This window comes from Apiospora marii (genome assembly GCF_038362585.1).
Source record: "Apiospora marii strain CBS 49790 chromosome Unknown utg000002l_segment0_segment0, whole genome shotgun sequence".
Lineage (NCBI taxonomy): Eukaryota > Fungi > Ascomycota > Sordariomycetes > Amphisphaeriales > Apiosporaceae > Apiospora > Apiospora marii.
In genome coordinates, this window is record NW_027117373.1 from 2042520 (window position 1) to 2057988 (window position 15469).

The window sequence follows — 15469 nt, forward strand, 5'->3', positions numbered from 1 at the left end:
TGGATATACACACGCACCTTCTGGCACGATGTCGGCGAGTCGGTGAGGGCAAAGCTGATAGCAACCCCCCAACCACCTGAAAGCGACCTGGACTAGGGCCCGAGAGGTGGCTGGCAGCGTTATTCATGCTCGCTAACGGTGAATAGAAAATGCCATGCCATGCCTGTTAGGGCCGTGGTAGCAAGCCACCTTGTCGGTTGGGTAATTCCTAAGCATCCAACATCACATCCATGCCTGTCAATTGCATAGACTCACTAACAACAAAGTAGATGGCATATTGTTGGCGTTTGGGGGGTAGGTACTGTATTTTGGGCATCCATTGAAGCCAATCAATCTGGGTTGCGGGGCAGGCAGCACCAGACGCCCGCGCTTGTACGTCATCTACATCGTTCATTGTCCAAGTGCAACCCAACAGCCGATGCAATTTGATAGAGACAGGTGAAGATAAGGCAGCTCGTGCAGAGACATGCATACTCTAAAACCCACCAATCTGGTGGACTTTCCAAGTCATGTCTCTTCCCGCCGGCTTACGATTGCCTATCTGGTTATATTAACGCCATGACATGACTGTCTTCCTTACACCGCATCTGGAGGGATGCTCGAGTTGCATCGGGGCCCCGCGTCTAGCCCACCGCGGTTTCAGCATCATGAAGAAATGCTACTACATAGTATGTTGTCCCGCAATTGCTTGCGTGAGTTGTCTGGGCGTGCTTGAAAGATCGCCGGCCTACAGTACTAGCATTAGGTAGGGGCAGAGCACTACAAAAACTTTCGGCGATATACCTAACTTAGATCAACCAGCCGATGTCAGCCTCTGGTAGCAAGTAGCAGTGGTTATCAACAACCCGTTACCCCAGAATAAGTCCAGCTGTACCTAGCGTTACTAATAAACTTTCTATCAAACGTCATGTTAAAGTCAGGGTGTGTATCAACCTTAGAGCCGGTCTATTGTGCCATCTTCCCACGTGGCTTAACGTCGCCAACTTAAACGCTCCAACCGTTACGTATCCAGTCTCACTTTTCGCCCGTCGAGCGGAGAGGTCGAGTATAGTTTGTTGGTGATGTCCTGAGCAAGGACTCCCTTTTTATTAATCCAAGGAGAGAAATCTGTTATATCTATTATCAAAACACACCACCATGTATGCAGACATCCAGCTCGCGGTCTCTTTCTCCAGAGGACAGCTTCGTTCCGTAGCCCGGGACATAAAAAAAAGGGGGAGAAAGATGTAGGAGATAGAAATGAGTGAAGGTTCGATATTGAGAAGAAAGATGAAACCCAGACAATCCCCGAAATAAAAAGGGTAAGAAATAAAACAAGGCAAAAGTCCAACCGCCAGATCAACGCCATCGCCAGGAACCCCCTCAAGATCCTATGCTTCTTGACAAAATCCTTCCCGTGATGGGAGATAATAAAAAGAAAAAACCGCACGCCGCCGCTGTCTGATGCCTCTTGGTCTTTACCGTCCCAAGCCCAATGCAGAAACATGCAGTGTATATAATAAAGGAGAGACATGATACAAGGAAATATATCGTAGATCGTACAGGCCGTGTGTATTACCGTCCCTCCCTCCTAGATAAAGAAAAAGAAAAGAAAAAAGGTAATGGAAATGTTGCAAAGAGAAATATAAGATAAGAAGAAAAAAAAAAAACCAGCTGGAAATCTCGCTCCCATGCACCATATCCCTCCAAGGAGTAAAGTCACAGGTCTCCGCCATGCATCTATATCTAATCAGCCAATGTATGCTGTTGATATGGGAATGCTTTTGTTTTGTTTTTGTGCTCGTGTTCGTGCGAGCCGCTGGTGCGAATGAAAAAGATCGGAAACCGAACGGAATGCAGTAGTTGAACACGCCATATCATACACCATAAATGAATGACTCAGGGTGGTGGGCAAAGTTGGCGATTGGAGCCGGTGTCGAATGGTGCGTACTTGGAAGTCGAAGGCAGGCTGTAGCGACGGCGGTGGTTTTCAGGCCCGAGCAAGGGTGTCTTCGAGTCTGCCCAGAACAGTGCAGCTGTCGACGAGCAATTTGCTTCTCTCGCCGATGGCGGCCTCAGCCTGCAACCTGCGCCGCACCATGGCCACGACCGCTAGAGCTTCGCGTCCCTGACCACGCAATGCGAACACATCTTCTGCTTGGGGGAGATCTGCGATCATGCGTAGCCATTTCAACGATGCCACTTCGCTCTTTCGAATATCGTCTGGGGAATCGGTGGGCTTGTCAGAAGCTGGCTTGTTCGGGTTGTTTGCCATCGCAGGGGAGACCATGGCCGTTTTGTTCGTACCACGGCCGTGTGAGTTGCCAAAGGCCCAACAGATGAGGGCATTGACGTAAAGTGCCCATTGATCCGAGATGTCATTCTTGTTCCATTCCAAGTGTGAACGTGTTGCCGCGTAGGAGGGTTTAGCAGTGGTGTGATTGGTTTCAAATGGTGTGCTGTTGGTGTCGTCGTAAGTGAAATTATCATTGTCGTCATAGTCATTACCATTATCCAGGAAAGCAACAAGCGCCTTTGCAGCGAATTTAGTGGCAGCGGCGGATTGTAAGCTGCCACTCCAGGCTTTGAGCATATTCTGGTGTTGCAGATATTCTCCAGGGCCAGTAATCTTGCGGGCAAACAACCATGATTCGCCAGAAACGGCGAGCAGGTCATGGAGAGGGGTGTAGTGGAGGGCCAGATAGGTATTCGCGATGGAGGATCCGCCAAAGAGTGTAGAGATTCGTCCAGTCACCGAAAGGTCAACCGTTGATGAAGGCTCAAGGGTTGCAGGGTTGTTGGATCTGGAAAGACGTAGGGCCTCCGAAGCAAGGTAAACGGCATGATCCATGGGTGGAGCGGATGCCATTTTCTCAATGGTCAAAGTCTGATCTGAGAGAACAGAGGGTTCGTTGTTCGGCCAGCCAGCAGCGCCAATGGCCTCCCAATCCTGGGCAGATCGGGCAGTCCAGAGGTCCTTACTGGCAGCAGTCAAAGGTATCGGAGGACAAGGTGTGTTGAAGCGGTGTACGAGGGGAAGTTGATGATACATGGTGGTATGGACATCCAGGACAAAGCATGCGGCAAGCATCCGTCGGCGAGCTTCCGCGTCGACCCATTCGCCCCATCGACCCTCGGGGGTGGTTGCAGGAGTAGGCGAGGTAAACGTGGGGTCTGGGACTTGAGGACTGGCGACCTGCAAGGGAGACGTTGAGTATGGGTGCCATTGCGAGACGGGAGAAATAAGAACAAGACTGAAAAGATCCTGAAAAAGAGAGTATGTAACGGAATCAGAGACAGATATAGGAGAAATCAGGGAACTCACTCTTGAGTATAGGTTCTGGAAGCGCTCCGAAGACCGAACCGCTCCTTTCTTACCTCTGAACCGAGCAAAGAATTCGCATAGGAGGATCGCTTGCATGATCTGAACGTTCCATTGAGGGGCCTGGGAGAGTTGTTTAGGAACCGGCGCCGAGGTGTTGGCACGTGGCCGTGGGGCAGCACTTACACGTTTGACTTCTTGAGAGACGATGTCATGCAATACATAGCCATGGGCGCGATCCTCCCTGCCGTCAAGAAACTGCGTGGCCACGGCAGCCATGGCACATCGCAGCACACCATTCGGCGCGGTTTCCAAGCTTTGCCGGTGCACCAGAGGGAAAAGAACGTCGAAGCGCTTCCAGTATACGTCGAGGAACGCGGGGATTGCGTTCAGGGTCGGACGGGGCAAGGTGAGGGCCGTCAGGAAGGCCGGGTCATACAAGGTCCCCGAGAGCGCCAAGTCCTTGTGGCGACTTACCATTGCCTGCGCGTCTGGAATTGCTGGAGCAAGGGTGACTAAAGATTCAGCCGAATGCACGGGTGACGACACGTTCGGTGGGGTCGGACTACGAACTGAAGTGAAAGCCTGGGGGTGGGTCGCATGGTCGTAGAGACTCTCGTCGGAGAACGAGGAGAGACTCGGGTCAATCACTTGGCCATAGGTGTTGCTGTGGGGTGAAGGGAGCCATGTGCTGAACGGAGGCGGGACACCACCCATGTCGAACGCATCCCCGGGAGAGACTGGCGTGTAGCCGAAGTTACCTCCCATGTGTAAGTCCGAGTTTGGTGAATAGCCTCCTCGATGGTTTTGGCCATAGCCATCAGATGGGGTCGATATTCCACTCCCAGACCAGGGGGAGGAGTCGAAATGCAGACCTGGCGGCACATCAAAGCCTGAGTGCTGTGATGTTGGTGGGAGCCCCTCTGTGACGATGTAGATAGGCGTACGCGGGGCAGCGAATTCAGTATATGGGGAACCAGAAGACATAGCTCCGGAGTCGAGAACATAAGACCGGGTGTCCTGTCCTCCAGTTCCACCGGAACTTGATGGATAACTTGCGCGGTCACCACCGGAGCTCTGCTGACTGTGGACATATGACGTTGGGTATTCGCCGGATACCATACTGGAACTGCCGTGGCCTGTCGACAAACCACCATCCGGTGAGTTGACAGACGGTGGTCGGCTGTCCCCTCTTCTGCCTCCTGTGCTTGTCGAGGCTCTGTCGCCTTCTTGTTCACTGGACGTGGTGTTAGCTGGTGACGTGTCAGGTGCAAGTGGTATTTTCAGCGTACTGTCTGGTCTGGTGACGGGCAAGCAGATCAGCCCTGTGAAAAGCTCGGTCACAGCCAGGATACTGGCACGGGTATCCAGGCGTCTGGTGGCTCAACTGATGGCGTCTATTGAAGGATATTTAGCAACAAATCCCAATCGCTGTTTTGAGGAGTCAAATAAACCCACCTGAGGTGTTCGGCTCGTGTAAATGTCTGGTACTGTCAGTATAAACCGCCCAAGCGGGGAGACGATCACCGATACACACCTTTGGAGGTTTGCAAATCTCGCAAACATGGACTGGTACGCCCTTCTTTGCCCTGCTAACACGGCCAGTGATTGGTGTCAACTTGACCGGTGGCTCTGGTTGGGTCGCCATGGGTCGGGTAGGTTGATTGGATCCCCCAGCTGCGCCAGAACCCGGACCGCCGTAGCCACGATGCATTGGGTTCATCTCCTCCACGCCGGAGCTGCTGGCTTCGGCACGCGGGACAGGCTGTGAGGTCAGAGCTGGTGACAATGGTGAAGAGGACGTCGCAGTGGTGGATTGGAGGTATAGGCGTGAAGTTGATTGTTCTCTAGTCAAGTCTGGAAGTTGACGTTGGTCCTGTTCCTCGGGGTTTATGTAGGCTGAGGCTGAAGATATATCTCGATTTCTATTTGCGCCAGAAGACGGGGAGCTCCTTGTTTTAATATTTGGGAACGAATTATCATCGTTCACATCATCCATGATGAACTTAAGGCTGGCTCTCTCCCGACGGGCCATATTGCAGGTTCGAATATGGGAAGTTGGTATATAGTTAGTAATCGGCTGACACAGCCCTCTCTGTCTGCTACCCTTTCGATAAATTAAGAAGGGGTGACAAGATGGAAATAACCGTTATGAAGAAGGGTAAGACTGATGTTACAGGGGTACCGTCTGGTACTGGAGACTTGGAAGTATCTCAGCCTTCTAGTCGGATGGTAACAAAAGTGTGTTGTAAGTATGGGGTGAGGTCAAGTCTGCGTTGAGTTGAGATGTACCTGAATTGGGACAGGTTTAGGAGGGCTAAGCCGCCGAAATTACTATATTGAGACGCGTCAAAGAGCCAAGTAGGCGCGGGTAACGGGAGAAAGAAAATTGAGTGAGATACAAAGGGGCAGAAGCAGAAAAGTTGTCATCCTCGACTTTACTGGAGAGCGAGGTCAAGTCCATTCAGTCGCGGATGTCGATAATACTAACCCCTGCCAGCTGGAAACATGGGTACGAAGATACCCACGCATCGCAAGAAAACTGCAAGTCATCCTTCCAACCAGCCAGGTACAGGGTGGCTCATTCCGCAGATGCTATTTACGGGGATGCGAGTACATGGTGGTGTTATGCCGTCCCTTTTGGGCAACCTGTACCAGAAGCCTGTACATAGGCCTTGTTGACTTCTTGGTTTGCTGCGCAGTTCGAGTTCATCCGTCGAGTGCTTTTGGGCCATGGGGAATAGTTCTCCACATCAACGGCAGGGAGCAGCCCACTCGAGGTTGGACAGAAAGAAACGCTCAATCCAGTGGACTGGGATTGGTACCATTTTTAGAAGAAGACCAGCTGTATAGCAGCGGCACTAGCCCAAAGGGGTAGATAATTAGGAAGACTGAGGCGCGACAGCGCCCTGGCAGGACGAGAGGCCGACTTCATGTAACCACATAGGAGAAAAGGGCGAGAAAGAGGGAAAGCCATAGGTTGGCTGGCTCCGAAAATGTACCCAAAAGCCTCGAGACTTGGTTGCCTTAAGCCCCATGGTCTGATCGACGGCAGAGTATCCGTATGCGAAATAGAAAATCGACCACTGCTGCAGGTCGTCTTACAGACAGCAAAAGGCGCAGCTAGCGCCTGGGCAAGCATTCGACCCTCCTTTCCAGTCGGGGGTCGCTCGTCCACACATAAGACGGGTTGCCCATTGCCGGGGTTTGCACAGCCAGCACGGAGACAGATTGGCTGCAGCGTGATGGCCGCCTGGATAGGTTGGTGGTCCTTTTGTCTTTCGGTTTCTATGAGTTGCATGCCTGGAGAGATCTCCCGCAACACGATCCGAAACGAGGACAAATGTAGGAAACATACCTGTAGCGAAAGCCATGCTCATTGCGACCAATGTAGCATCTCATACCGCAGGAGGCAGGCAGGCGCAATTCAGTATAGGACACACCACATGTTGAGGTGTGCGCTTGTGTTGTGAGCATTCAGAGAGAATAGAAAGGAGGGTGTGCTGTGCTTGGTCGAAAAGTCGGGTGAGATTACAGGCAGCGATTCCGGGCAAATCAGGCCGTCGAGGGTTTCTCGATGACACAAGACTGTGCCGCATTGAGAAGTCTGCGTTGTCTTGCAAGAGCGGAGACCGTAAGCATGGAGATTGCATCGCGTGGGCGACCCAACTCTCATTGGGGACGAGGGCGCGCAAGGGAAATTGAGCTGATCCGACCCGTCCAGGAAGCCCCGCCGCAGTGCCGACCTGGTAGGGCAGACAAGCGAGGCAAACGAATGGCCAGCAGGCGGCTAGGGGCCAAGGGACGCTTCTACCCGTCACTGCGTGCGTCTATCGCTTCGAGGCCATGGCTATGTTGTCACTGTGCTGTTACAGAGGGAGAAACGTGTGTGATCCAACTGCCAAGTACGGCCCGCATTACTGGTATAAGGCGACAAGGGGGGGGGGGTTGGAAGATGGCCAGGGGTGCCCTTCCTGGAATCGGCAAGACGGGTGGTGGGTGTTGGAGAACGATGTTGTGTGTGTCTGTCTTGCTCTCTGTCCCGGTGTGATGGGTGTGGGTGGGGTGGCTCTGGGCGTGGAGGGGCTTGGACACCATCCAGCCAATGCGATTGGGCACACGACTGGAACCAAACAGCTATTTTTATACTCGCGTCCAATTGGGAAGGCAGTAAGAGAGTGAGATTATTGTGGTACACACGAGATGTGAGAGCACGCGAGGCGCTGCATTTTCTCTCTCCCTACCGTCATTGACCGAATCTGGGTGGAATACGGCCGAAGCACAACATTGAGATTCGATGCCGATGTCGATATCGACATCGATTGACGTAAGGAAGGAAATAGAGTTATCATAGGAAGCCCAAGCTTCTTGCAAGGAAAACGGCTAGGATCCCAAGGAAGGAGCCGGTCGCGGCAGTTAGGCGCTATTAGCCGCGGTTCTGCGACTACTCCTGGATTTTGGGGGCGGATTGGCCTGGACGGAATCAAATGTACCTACATGTTTGTATGTTTGTAGTCCACATGCACTATCCAATCCAGAGGTAACGACATACACACCTACAAAAACCATCCGATTTGGTGCTTCAAGCGTTCGAGGCGGTACAAAAAAGACCGAACATTTACCTTACCTCCCAGCTACCTACGCGCATACTTAATTGCGAGGTAAGCACTACCTTCCAACCGAGGTACTATCCGGTACAGCTGTGGACAGCCTTCATTGGGGGTTAGAAACTGATGGGGAAGGGTGGGCAGGAGAGAAAGAGGAGGGTGGGGACAACGAGTACCTACTCTTGAGGATAGGTATCCGACGTCGTTGTGTGACAACTGGAAGCAAGTCATCAACCACTGATGGCATGTGGGCAGGTAAGGCGTGCACACCTGCATGTCACTAGCCCGCTGCGTAGAAGAAATAGAAGGATGCCGAGTACCGTGTACGGAATGAGGTCGACGTCGAGCCGAGCAAGCGTTGAAGCGCGCTTACCACCTGTCTCGTTTCCTAATTCTACATAGAATCGCGAGATAGACGCTACCTAAGTAAAACATTTCAACAACCCGGCCAATCCTTCCTCGCTCTCCCAGCTTCCAGAGCCCTCGGCGACCGGGAACCTCCCGATCCGTTCTATATCTTGATGATGACGAGAAAGTCACTGTCAGAGACCCATGGAGGGAGGCCAGAATACAGCCCGACAGCTCGAGTCCGAATGGAACATGAAGCAAACGATCTATCTTGGTCAGTCAATCTATAATTGATGGCGTTGTTTGTCCTTCTGGTGCTCAACGTTGCTTGTGTCACAATTTTGCCTTGTTTAGCCTCGAATGCCTAGGCCGACAGGCAGGTGCACTTGCATACAGCATTGCATACAGCACTATTGCTTTCCTGCATCAGGGAGCCTTTATTTCTCGTTTACCCCGCCACAACCTCAGCGCTTAGGATTTTATTAATAGTCTGGAGACAACAACGATATATGATTTCTCCCACGCAACATACCACCCACCAACCACGCACGCCTACACGCACAAGCACAAACACTCACCCGCTCACTTGATTGAAGATGCTTTTTCAGTCGGGGCTTGGAATCAAACTTCAAGCACCGTCCTGCAGTCATGAAGTGTCTTACTTGGCTCTACGCTGACATTGGAAGTGTTTGTTTCTCGGATGCTACCGCTCCTCTAGACACTATTGAGATAAGTGCGAGGTACTAGGCCAAGCCTACCCACATAGCAAGCGCGACAGCCCGTATTTGGCGACGGGATGCATGTGGCACGAGGTTAGGCGCCCGTTGTCTCACACCCGCGCCCAGTATGTACCTAATGAGGTAACGTTCAATGTTGGAGGTTACCTGTAGGCTAGGTACACCGGGGCTTGACGACCGCTAAGCCGCAACCTTTTTCTTTTCCCTTCGCTCCCCGTCTGATCTCACTCCCCATCCTTTTTCGTCCATTCCTCGCTCCCCTCCCTCCATCCGTCCACTCACCCATCCATGAAGCCATGTGGCCTACCAAGCGGCTCTGGCCATCCCAGTGCTACTCCATCTCTTCCGCGTGCGCCGCTGGCTAGCGTCATGCCATGGCCTGGAGCTCTTGGGGTGCCTCTGTGGCCCTATGGCTCTCTGCCCTGTATCGTCGTCTTGGCCCCATCGAAATATTATGTACTGCCCAGCTCGTCTCGGGGGTTTCGACCCCAAGTCTCCATGGCGAGCTTGCGCGGTTCGTTCCCACTACTGTACCACTGTGGAACAGGCTTCCCGTCCCGTTCCCCAGTGCGACAGCCTCTCTCGCGTGGGTCTGGCTGTGGGGACTGGCGATGAACTGTTGGCTCATGTGCTGACTGCCTGCCTCGAGTGCCTGCATCCTCGAGTACCGTATAACGGCCCCGGCTTAGCCCCCCTCAGGTGAAAGCACTTTGCTTCAGCATATCGTGGCTTTCATTCGGTCCGATAGCCATGTGTGGTGATATGACCCCATTATAGAATATGTGCTGCCATCGGGGATCGAAAGCTGGCTATGCTGATGGCGCTGGAGATGCCGGCTCTACATGCATCTTTGGGTTTTTGAACTGTTTGTTCTGCTTGCTGCAATGATCGAAACTAACTGCGCGGTGCTGCTGCAAGTGAGGACCGACCTCCGTTACAAGAAGCCTTCGTGGCGGAGCTTTAGCGATGGGGTCCTCACGGCTAGCAGTATTGCTTTGCGTCCTCTTCCAGCCGCTGCATGTCATTAATGACGACATCAAGAGCCTGCGCTGCCAGGCTAGGCACTGCCATCCCATTTCGAGGGACAATACTTCTTGGTATACGGCATTACTTTATCATGGACCAGGCCCAGACCTCGCTGCCTGAGCGTATCGACACACATCAGAATCTTGGTGGTGCTGACGAGGCCGAAATGCCATCCTTCCCCGGTAGCAAGGCAATGTTAGTTCTTGTGACGGGAAGATCCTTTCTGCCACGTGGGCAGAATATGCCACGAGCTGTTAGCAGATCCACGCGAGTGACTGGGACTCTGATACGCCCAAAGACCGACCAATGTGCTCCTGATAGCATGGGTGTAATAGCAGTGGCCTGGCCAACTTTTCTCCACAGACTAGCGCGACTGGCTGCTGGGTGGTCAGCCGAAGGAGCGTGGCAACGAATCTTATCACTCAATTGGGCGAGATCGTTAAGCCTGAAACCACGTTGCTGCGAGTGGCTAGGTATGGAGGTGGTGTTGATCGGCTCCGGTCAACGGGACCGTTGCGTCTGCATTGCGACCTGCTTGTTTGACGTGTTTATCGAACCAGAATCTGCCGTCTCCTTGATCATATCTTCAGGGGTGCTTCACGTTCGGAGTTCAACACACCAATCAAAACACGGTTCGAATCTAGGCATACAGTATCGGAAATGAAGCAAGCCATGATCAGTGCTGTGTTGCAGCCTACCGACATTGCCGACTTGCCATGTCAACTGAGTAGCCCGGTATCCTAACATGGATGTATCCTGAAGAATGAGAGCTTATCACCAGCGTACATGTACAAGATGGCTACAAAGTGGTGGCCATTTCTGTAGTGACACCCGGGTTCGCGTCCAGGGTCAAGATGGTTGTGACCCCTGAAGTAGGCGCATGCACGCACGATCTTGTCGACGGACTACATGCCTGAGGCAATCTTACTGGACAATTCTTGGCTAAGCCCGAAGATCTGCTCCATGCCACGAGCATGACCAGGCAGCTCCTCACAGCAGCACGGGGTAGTCCCACGTTGCATGTAGCAACTAAATTGCCGCCACAAACGCCGATGACATCGACGCATCTCATCTCGTTGACGCGATAACGCTTGCGGTTCGCTTGACTAGCCGGCCGATATACGCAGCCGGCCCCTCCTGGTTAATCAAAGACATGTCTTCTTGACACGGACCTTCCTGTCAAGGAAGTCGTGCCCCGTCCACCGGTCTTTGCGTGCAAGGGACACAGCTGCACTAGCTTGAGAGAATCCCAGTGCCACAATGCAACCTGCGCGTCTGCTCTGGGTGCGTACAGGAGGTATAGCGATTTTCGGTCAGCATATCTTGACAGCCGGGGCGTACTGTAGGGCTAGCATACATAACGCCAAAATCCCTTGTAGAACCAGGAGGCGTCAGCAGGAAGCAGATTTACGCACGCCTACAAGGATCATCTCTTACTGATTTCTGGGTCAGTTTTGATCCCGCCCTGCACGTTTCGAGCACAGGTACGAGCCTTATACTGGTAAAGAGGAGCCCTGATCCAGATCAAAGGAGATCAAATCGAGCCCAAGTAGACATGATTGTAGTCTTTTGAGCTCTAGACCAACACCACTGAGAAGCCTCTGAGGGTCTAGCCCGCAGGTCAGAACCAGTCTTTACGAGTTCTACAGTGCTGGTGTCCCTCTGCTACATGTTACTTTCCGATGGCCACCCTATCTACATGTTCAAGACCATATGTCTACGTAAGCCTGACTCCGATCCCCGAATGGAGAAGAGACCCTGCTTCCACGCGAAGGGTGCCTGTCAAGTGAGGGTAGTCCCAATCGGACATTAGCCCAAGTCAGCTAACAACATCTTTCACACCTCACTCTTCGCACTCTTCCCTTGCGGTAGATACCCTTGTAGCCCCCGTCTTCTATACCCTAGAACGAGACTTTATAAATGTCCTCCCTTTTCGTGCCTTTCAGCCCGAGGACAAGGAACTGCAGTTCAGCTAATCTCCGATCAGCTCACATATCTTAGTGCTCCTTCTGACCTAGTCATATAATCTACTACTCACAGATGACCTACGCCATGGTTCGAAGAGGCTTGTTCCAGTTATTCCATCAACCTTCTACTGGGGACTAAAAAGCGTTGCCCAATGTGGGCCTCGAAACATTCCGAGTCTTCGTAGGATGTGCCGCGGCAGAACTCTTTGAAACGAAAGAACCCATACCCCCTCAGCAACCCTTCCGGGCACTGCATCGTCCCCTGGCCGCTGGGTAGCTTGATGACTTGGACCCAGGCCCGCTATAACCCCCAGACCCTACCCTGTGACTAAGACCTCGCCTCGTCTAGGTTCCGTTTTCAAGTAGGATGCTGCAAGCTACGGGTCGGTACGCCATGAGTTGGTTGGTGTTCTTATGGAAGAACTCTTCTCATACGCCGCTTGTGAAGTTCCTCGGAGATCTCTAGCGGCGTTGGGCCACTGAATTTCCCTGGCAGCTGGAAGGCTGAGTTATTAGATACCCTAGTGCAATGAAGGAGAACGAACCACTCCCTGCTGTCCACAACCACATGTTCCACGTGAAAACGCCATGTATATCAAGTTGTGAATATAATCTATAATACGCTGCCGATACCCGTGGCCCCAGGCCGTATTCCCTCCAACCGTGCACGTGGTTTATGCGAAGCATGCTCCTTCAACAGCCGTGCTCCTCCTCCTTCTCACCCTCCTCACCCTCCTCACCCTCCTTCCCCCTCTTACCCCCTGAGCCCGGGTAGATTGCAAGCCACGCGAGATGCCCATCCTCTCTCCGGCCCGAGGTCGGTCTCTACGGAAGAAGTGTCGAGGCACGAAAAGGGGTACTAACCGACCGCTTTGACGCCAGCAGGCCCTAACCCTTAGCATCTCTGCGCAAAACACCCCTAGTTGCCCCTGCAAATCTTTTCCAGTGAATTAAGCGAGCTACATGCTGGAAGCTCCCGAGTTGCGGCGCCAGCAAGACACAAAGATCGTCCACCAACACTGCGGAGTTCTTCATGGGCAAGAAAACGTATGCCTGGGGACCCAAGGGCAGGCCGTTCGTTCTTTGTACCAGTATATATAGCCCAACACTTCCTAGATTCTTTCCACGATTGAGACTATCATTGTAACTCGAGAAATCTACCGACCAACTGATGCCAACCAGAGGACATTGATGTATATTTCCCTCCGGTTACCAGACGGGCGAGCGGGAGACGTTGGCTAAAGCATTGGCCGAGTGTCGATAGCTAGCTGGCTGGTGCTTCCATCTCATCATCCAATCATGTCATACTGCGACCATGCGAGCCTGTTGCGGACCTTCGGCGTGGACGAGAAAGAACTGGTATTATTCATAATGTCAATGCCTCACGAAACATCTCCATACTGAACACCACCTGCCTCGAAAGAAGGTAACCAACGAAGCAAAGCCGGATTTCCTGATAATGGATGCCACTCTTCTTCACAGAGTTGGCTATCAGCTTTCAACCACATATAGTTCGAGTGGTCAGGGGCTGGTCTAATCTGACGCTGCCACAGATGCGTATTTCCATTTTCAAGCACATCATCTGTACAATAATTCGGACAAGACACATGCGTGCATGAATCTCTTTTTACTAGTAGTACAAGCCCAAAACATGTCTGTATGCGTGACCTCGTTTCCGTATTGGGGGTGGCATAATCATGATTTGGATGGCTGCTATGAAATAGCTAGCTGCCACTGTGATAATCGGCTAGTACAGACACAGTTTAAGAAAATTATCTGCAGTAAACACTCAACCACACCCACACGCTCACAATAATCACCGCCTCGAGGAGGAATGCGAACGGTGTCCCAAGCGCGTACATAATCAGCGCGATGCCGATCTCAAACATAGCAACATCCCACTATGATGTCGACGCAGCGGTGGCTGCTTGCTGCCGACCGCGGTTGTTTGACTTGCTATCGCTCTCCTCGGACTCGTCGTCACTCGGCGACCGACTGGGAGGTCGGCTGTTGGTGTCTCGCACATTCCGACGGTTCTTGGTCATCTAAAAAAGAGTTCATCAGCAAAACCATCGCGAGTCATATATGGAATATACGAGAAACTTACCCAAGATCTAACTCCACCGACCAGGCCCAAAGTGTACCCGCTGATGAACTCGTTGGAGTTTCCTCGCTCGCCTCCAGGGGTAGTGGGGGATCTAGCAGCATTTGCCATGGTGGCCGCTTCTCGCAGCGTCATGTCGCCAGCAGGAGCACCCGGGGTAGTGGGGACTCGGCTGCCCGGGGCCGGGCTCTGGGGGCGACTAGCCGGCCAGAACTGGCGCAGTTCTTTGCTGAGCTCCTGGCCGGTAGTTGACCAGTTGGTCCGGATGCTATCGCGGAGATCCTGAACATGGCGCTTGACATCCAGCTCATTCTTCTTGAGCCAACTGACGTTGAGCTCTTGGCGCGAAGTGCCACGCTTGAATTGACGGGCAATGTACTTTTCGTAATCACGCACAATTCTGTTGAGGTATATTCATGGTCAGCTGCTGCCATGCACACAAGAATGAAGCAAATGAGAAAGGGGAAGTTCGGAGTTACTGACTTTGTGATGATACCCGTTGTACTTACACCCTCGGTGCGTTGGGTCACCAAGAATTTTCCTTCCTCCTTGATGGGCTTGTAGATATCGTCGCCCTCGGCCGCACCATAGGGAAGATCGTCGTGTGCAACGTAATCGATCTGGTGCTTATCAAGAAAGTCCGGGGTCACAATCCAGGGGCAGTTCTCAACCACCTCGTCCACCCATTTGCAGTGGCGGATGGTCTCGGCGCGCTCCTTGCCCGAGAGTACCGTCAAACCCTTGCGTTTATGGGTCTCCTCGTCACCTGTAACACCAACGAGCAGGTACACATCGGGGAAGGCCTTCTTGGCCTGCTCGAGCTGGCGCATGTGACCAAGATGGAAAAGATCGAACACACCATCGGCGTAGACTCTCACAGGCCGGCCGGCAGGTGGGTCGTTGGTCTTGTAGCCCACGGGGTGTGTCAATTTGCCAATCGGAGGGGGCGCCATGGCGCCATCGGGGTTCTCGTTCTCGTCACCATTCACTTGCACGTCTTTGAGCGCTGTGGGCTTCTTGCTCTTGCGGGTCACACGATCGGCAATGTCGACGCTGGCCTCAGTGGTGTCACTGGGCTCACCGGGGTCGACCGGGGCGTGTTCAGGGTTGAGCGAGGTCGTAGATGATTGGGGGCCCGAGTTTCGATCCGAGTTGGCGCGCTGTCGCTTGCTGGGTGGGTTTGCGCCGTTGGAGGCAGAATCGGTTTTGCGGTGGGTCAACCTACCGGATTCCGGAGCAGTAGTGTCGCCATCCTCGCCCGAGGCGTCCCGGGACGAGGGCTGCAGAAGTGGGTTTTCGTCCATCATGGCGGTCGTGGCGGCAGCGGTTGTTGGGCGCTTACGCTTGCCTCCGTGGGATGAAGCAGACGGAGAAGACAT

The 15469-nt window shown here is 52.9% G+C and overlaps 4 protein-coding genes across 4 annotated transcripts; 1 reads left to right on the top strand and 3 right to left on the bottom strand.

Annotated features, from left to right (window-relative positions):
• Positions 1-1969: 1969 nt before the first annotated feature.
• PG985_002320 (uncharacterized protein) lies at positions 1970-5300 on the bottom strand (the record flags this gene model as incomplete). Its single annotated transcript, XM_066822089.1, has 6 exons — positions 1970-3244; positions 3305-3424; positions 3488-4538; positions 4594-4698; positions 4760-4785; positions 4839-5300. The coding sequence occupies 6 exons, from the start codon at positions 5298-5300 to the stop codon at positions 1970-1972; spliced, it is 3039 nt and encodes a 1012-aa protein (XP_066689521.1).
• An 831-nt stretch (positions 5301-6131) lies between these two features.
• Positions 6132-6681, bottom strand: PG985_002321 (uncharacterized protein; the record flags this gene model as incomplete). Its single annotated transcript, XM_066822090.1, has 2 exons — positions 6132-6604; positions 6660-6681. The coding sequence occupies 2 exons, from the start codon at positions 6679-6681 to the stop codon at positions 6132-6134; spliced, it is 495 nt and encodes a 164-aa protein (XP_066689522.1).
• Positions 6682-10110: 3429 nt separating this feature from the next.
• Positions 10111-10763, top strand: PG985_002322 (uncharacterized protein; the record flags this gene model as incomplete). Its single annotated transcript, XM_066822091.1, has 3 exons — positions 10111-10214; positions 10355-10492; positions 10610-10763. 3 exons carry the CDS (start codon positions 10111-10113, stop codon positions 10761-10763), a joined length of 396 nt encoding a protein of 131 aa, XP_066689523.1.
• Positions 10764-13887: 3124 nt separating this feature from the next.
• Positions 13888-15469, bottom strand: PG985_002323 (choline-phosphate cytidylyltransferase; the record flags this gene model as incomplete). The annotated part of the gene is made up of 3 exons (XM_066822092.1): positions 13888-14031; positions 14094-14490; positions 14574-15469. The coding sequence occupies 3 exons, from the start codon at positions 15467-15469 to the stop codon at positions 13888-13890; spliced, it is 1437 nt and encodes a 478-aa protein (XP_066689524.1).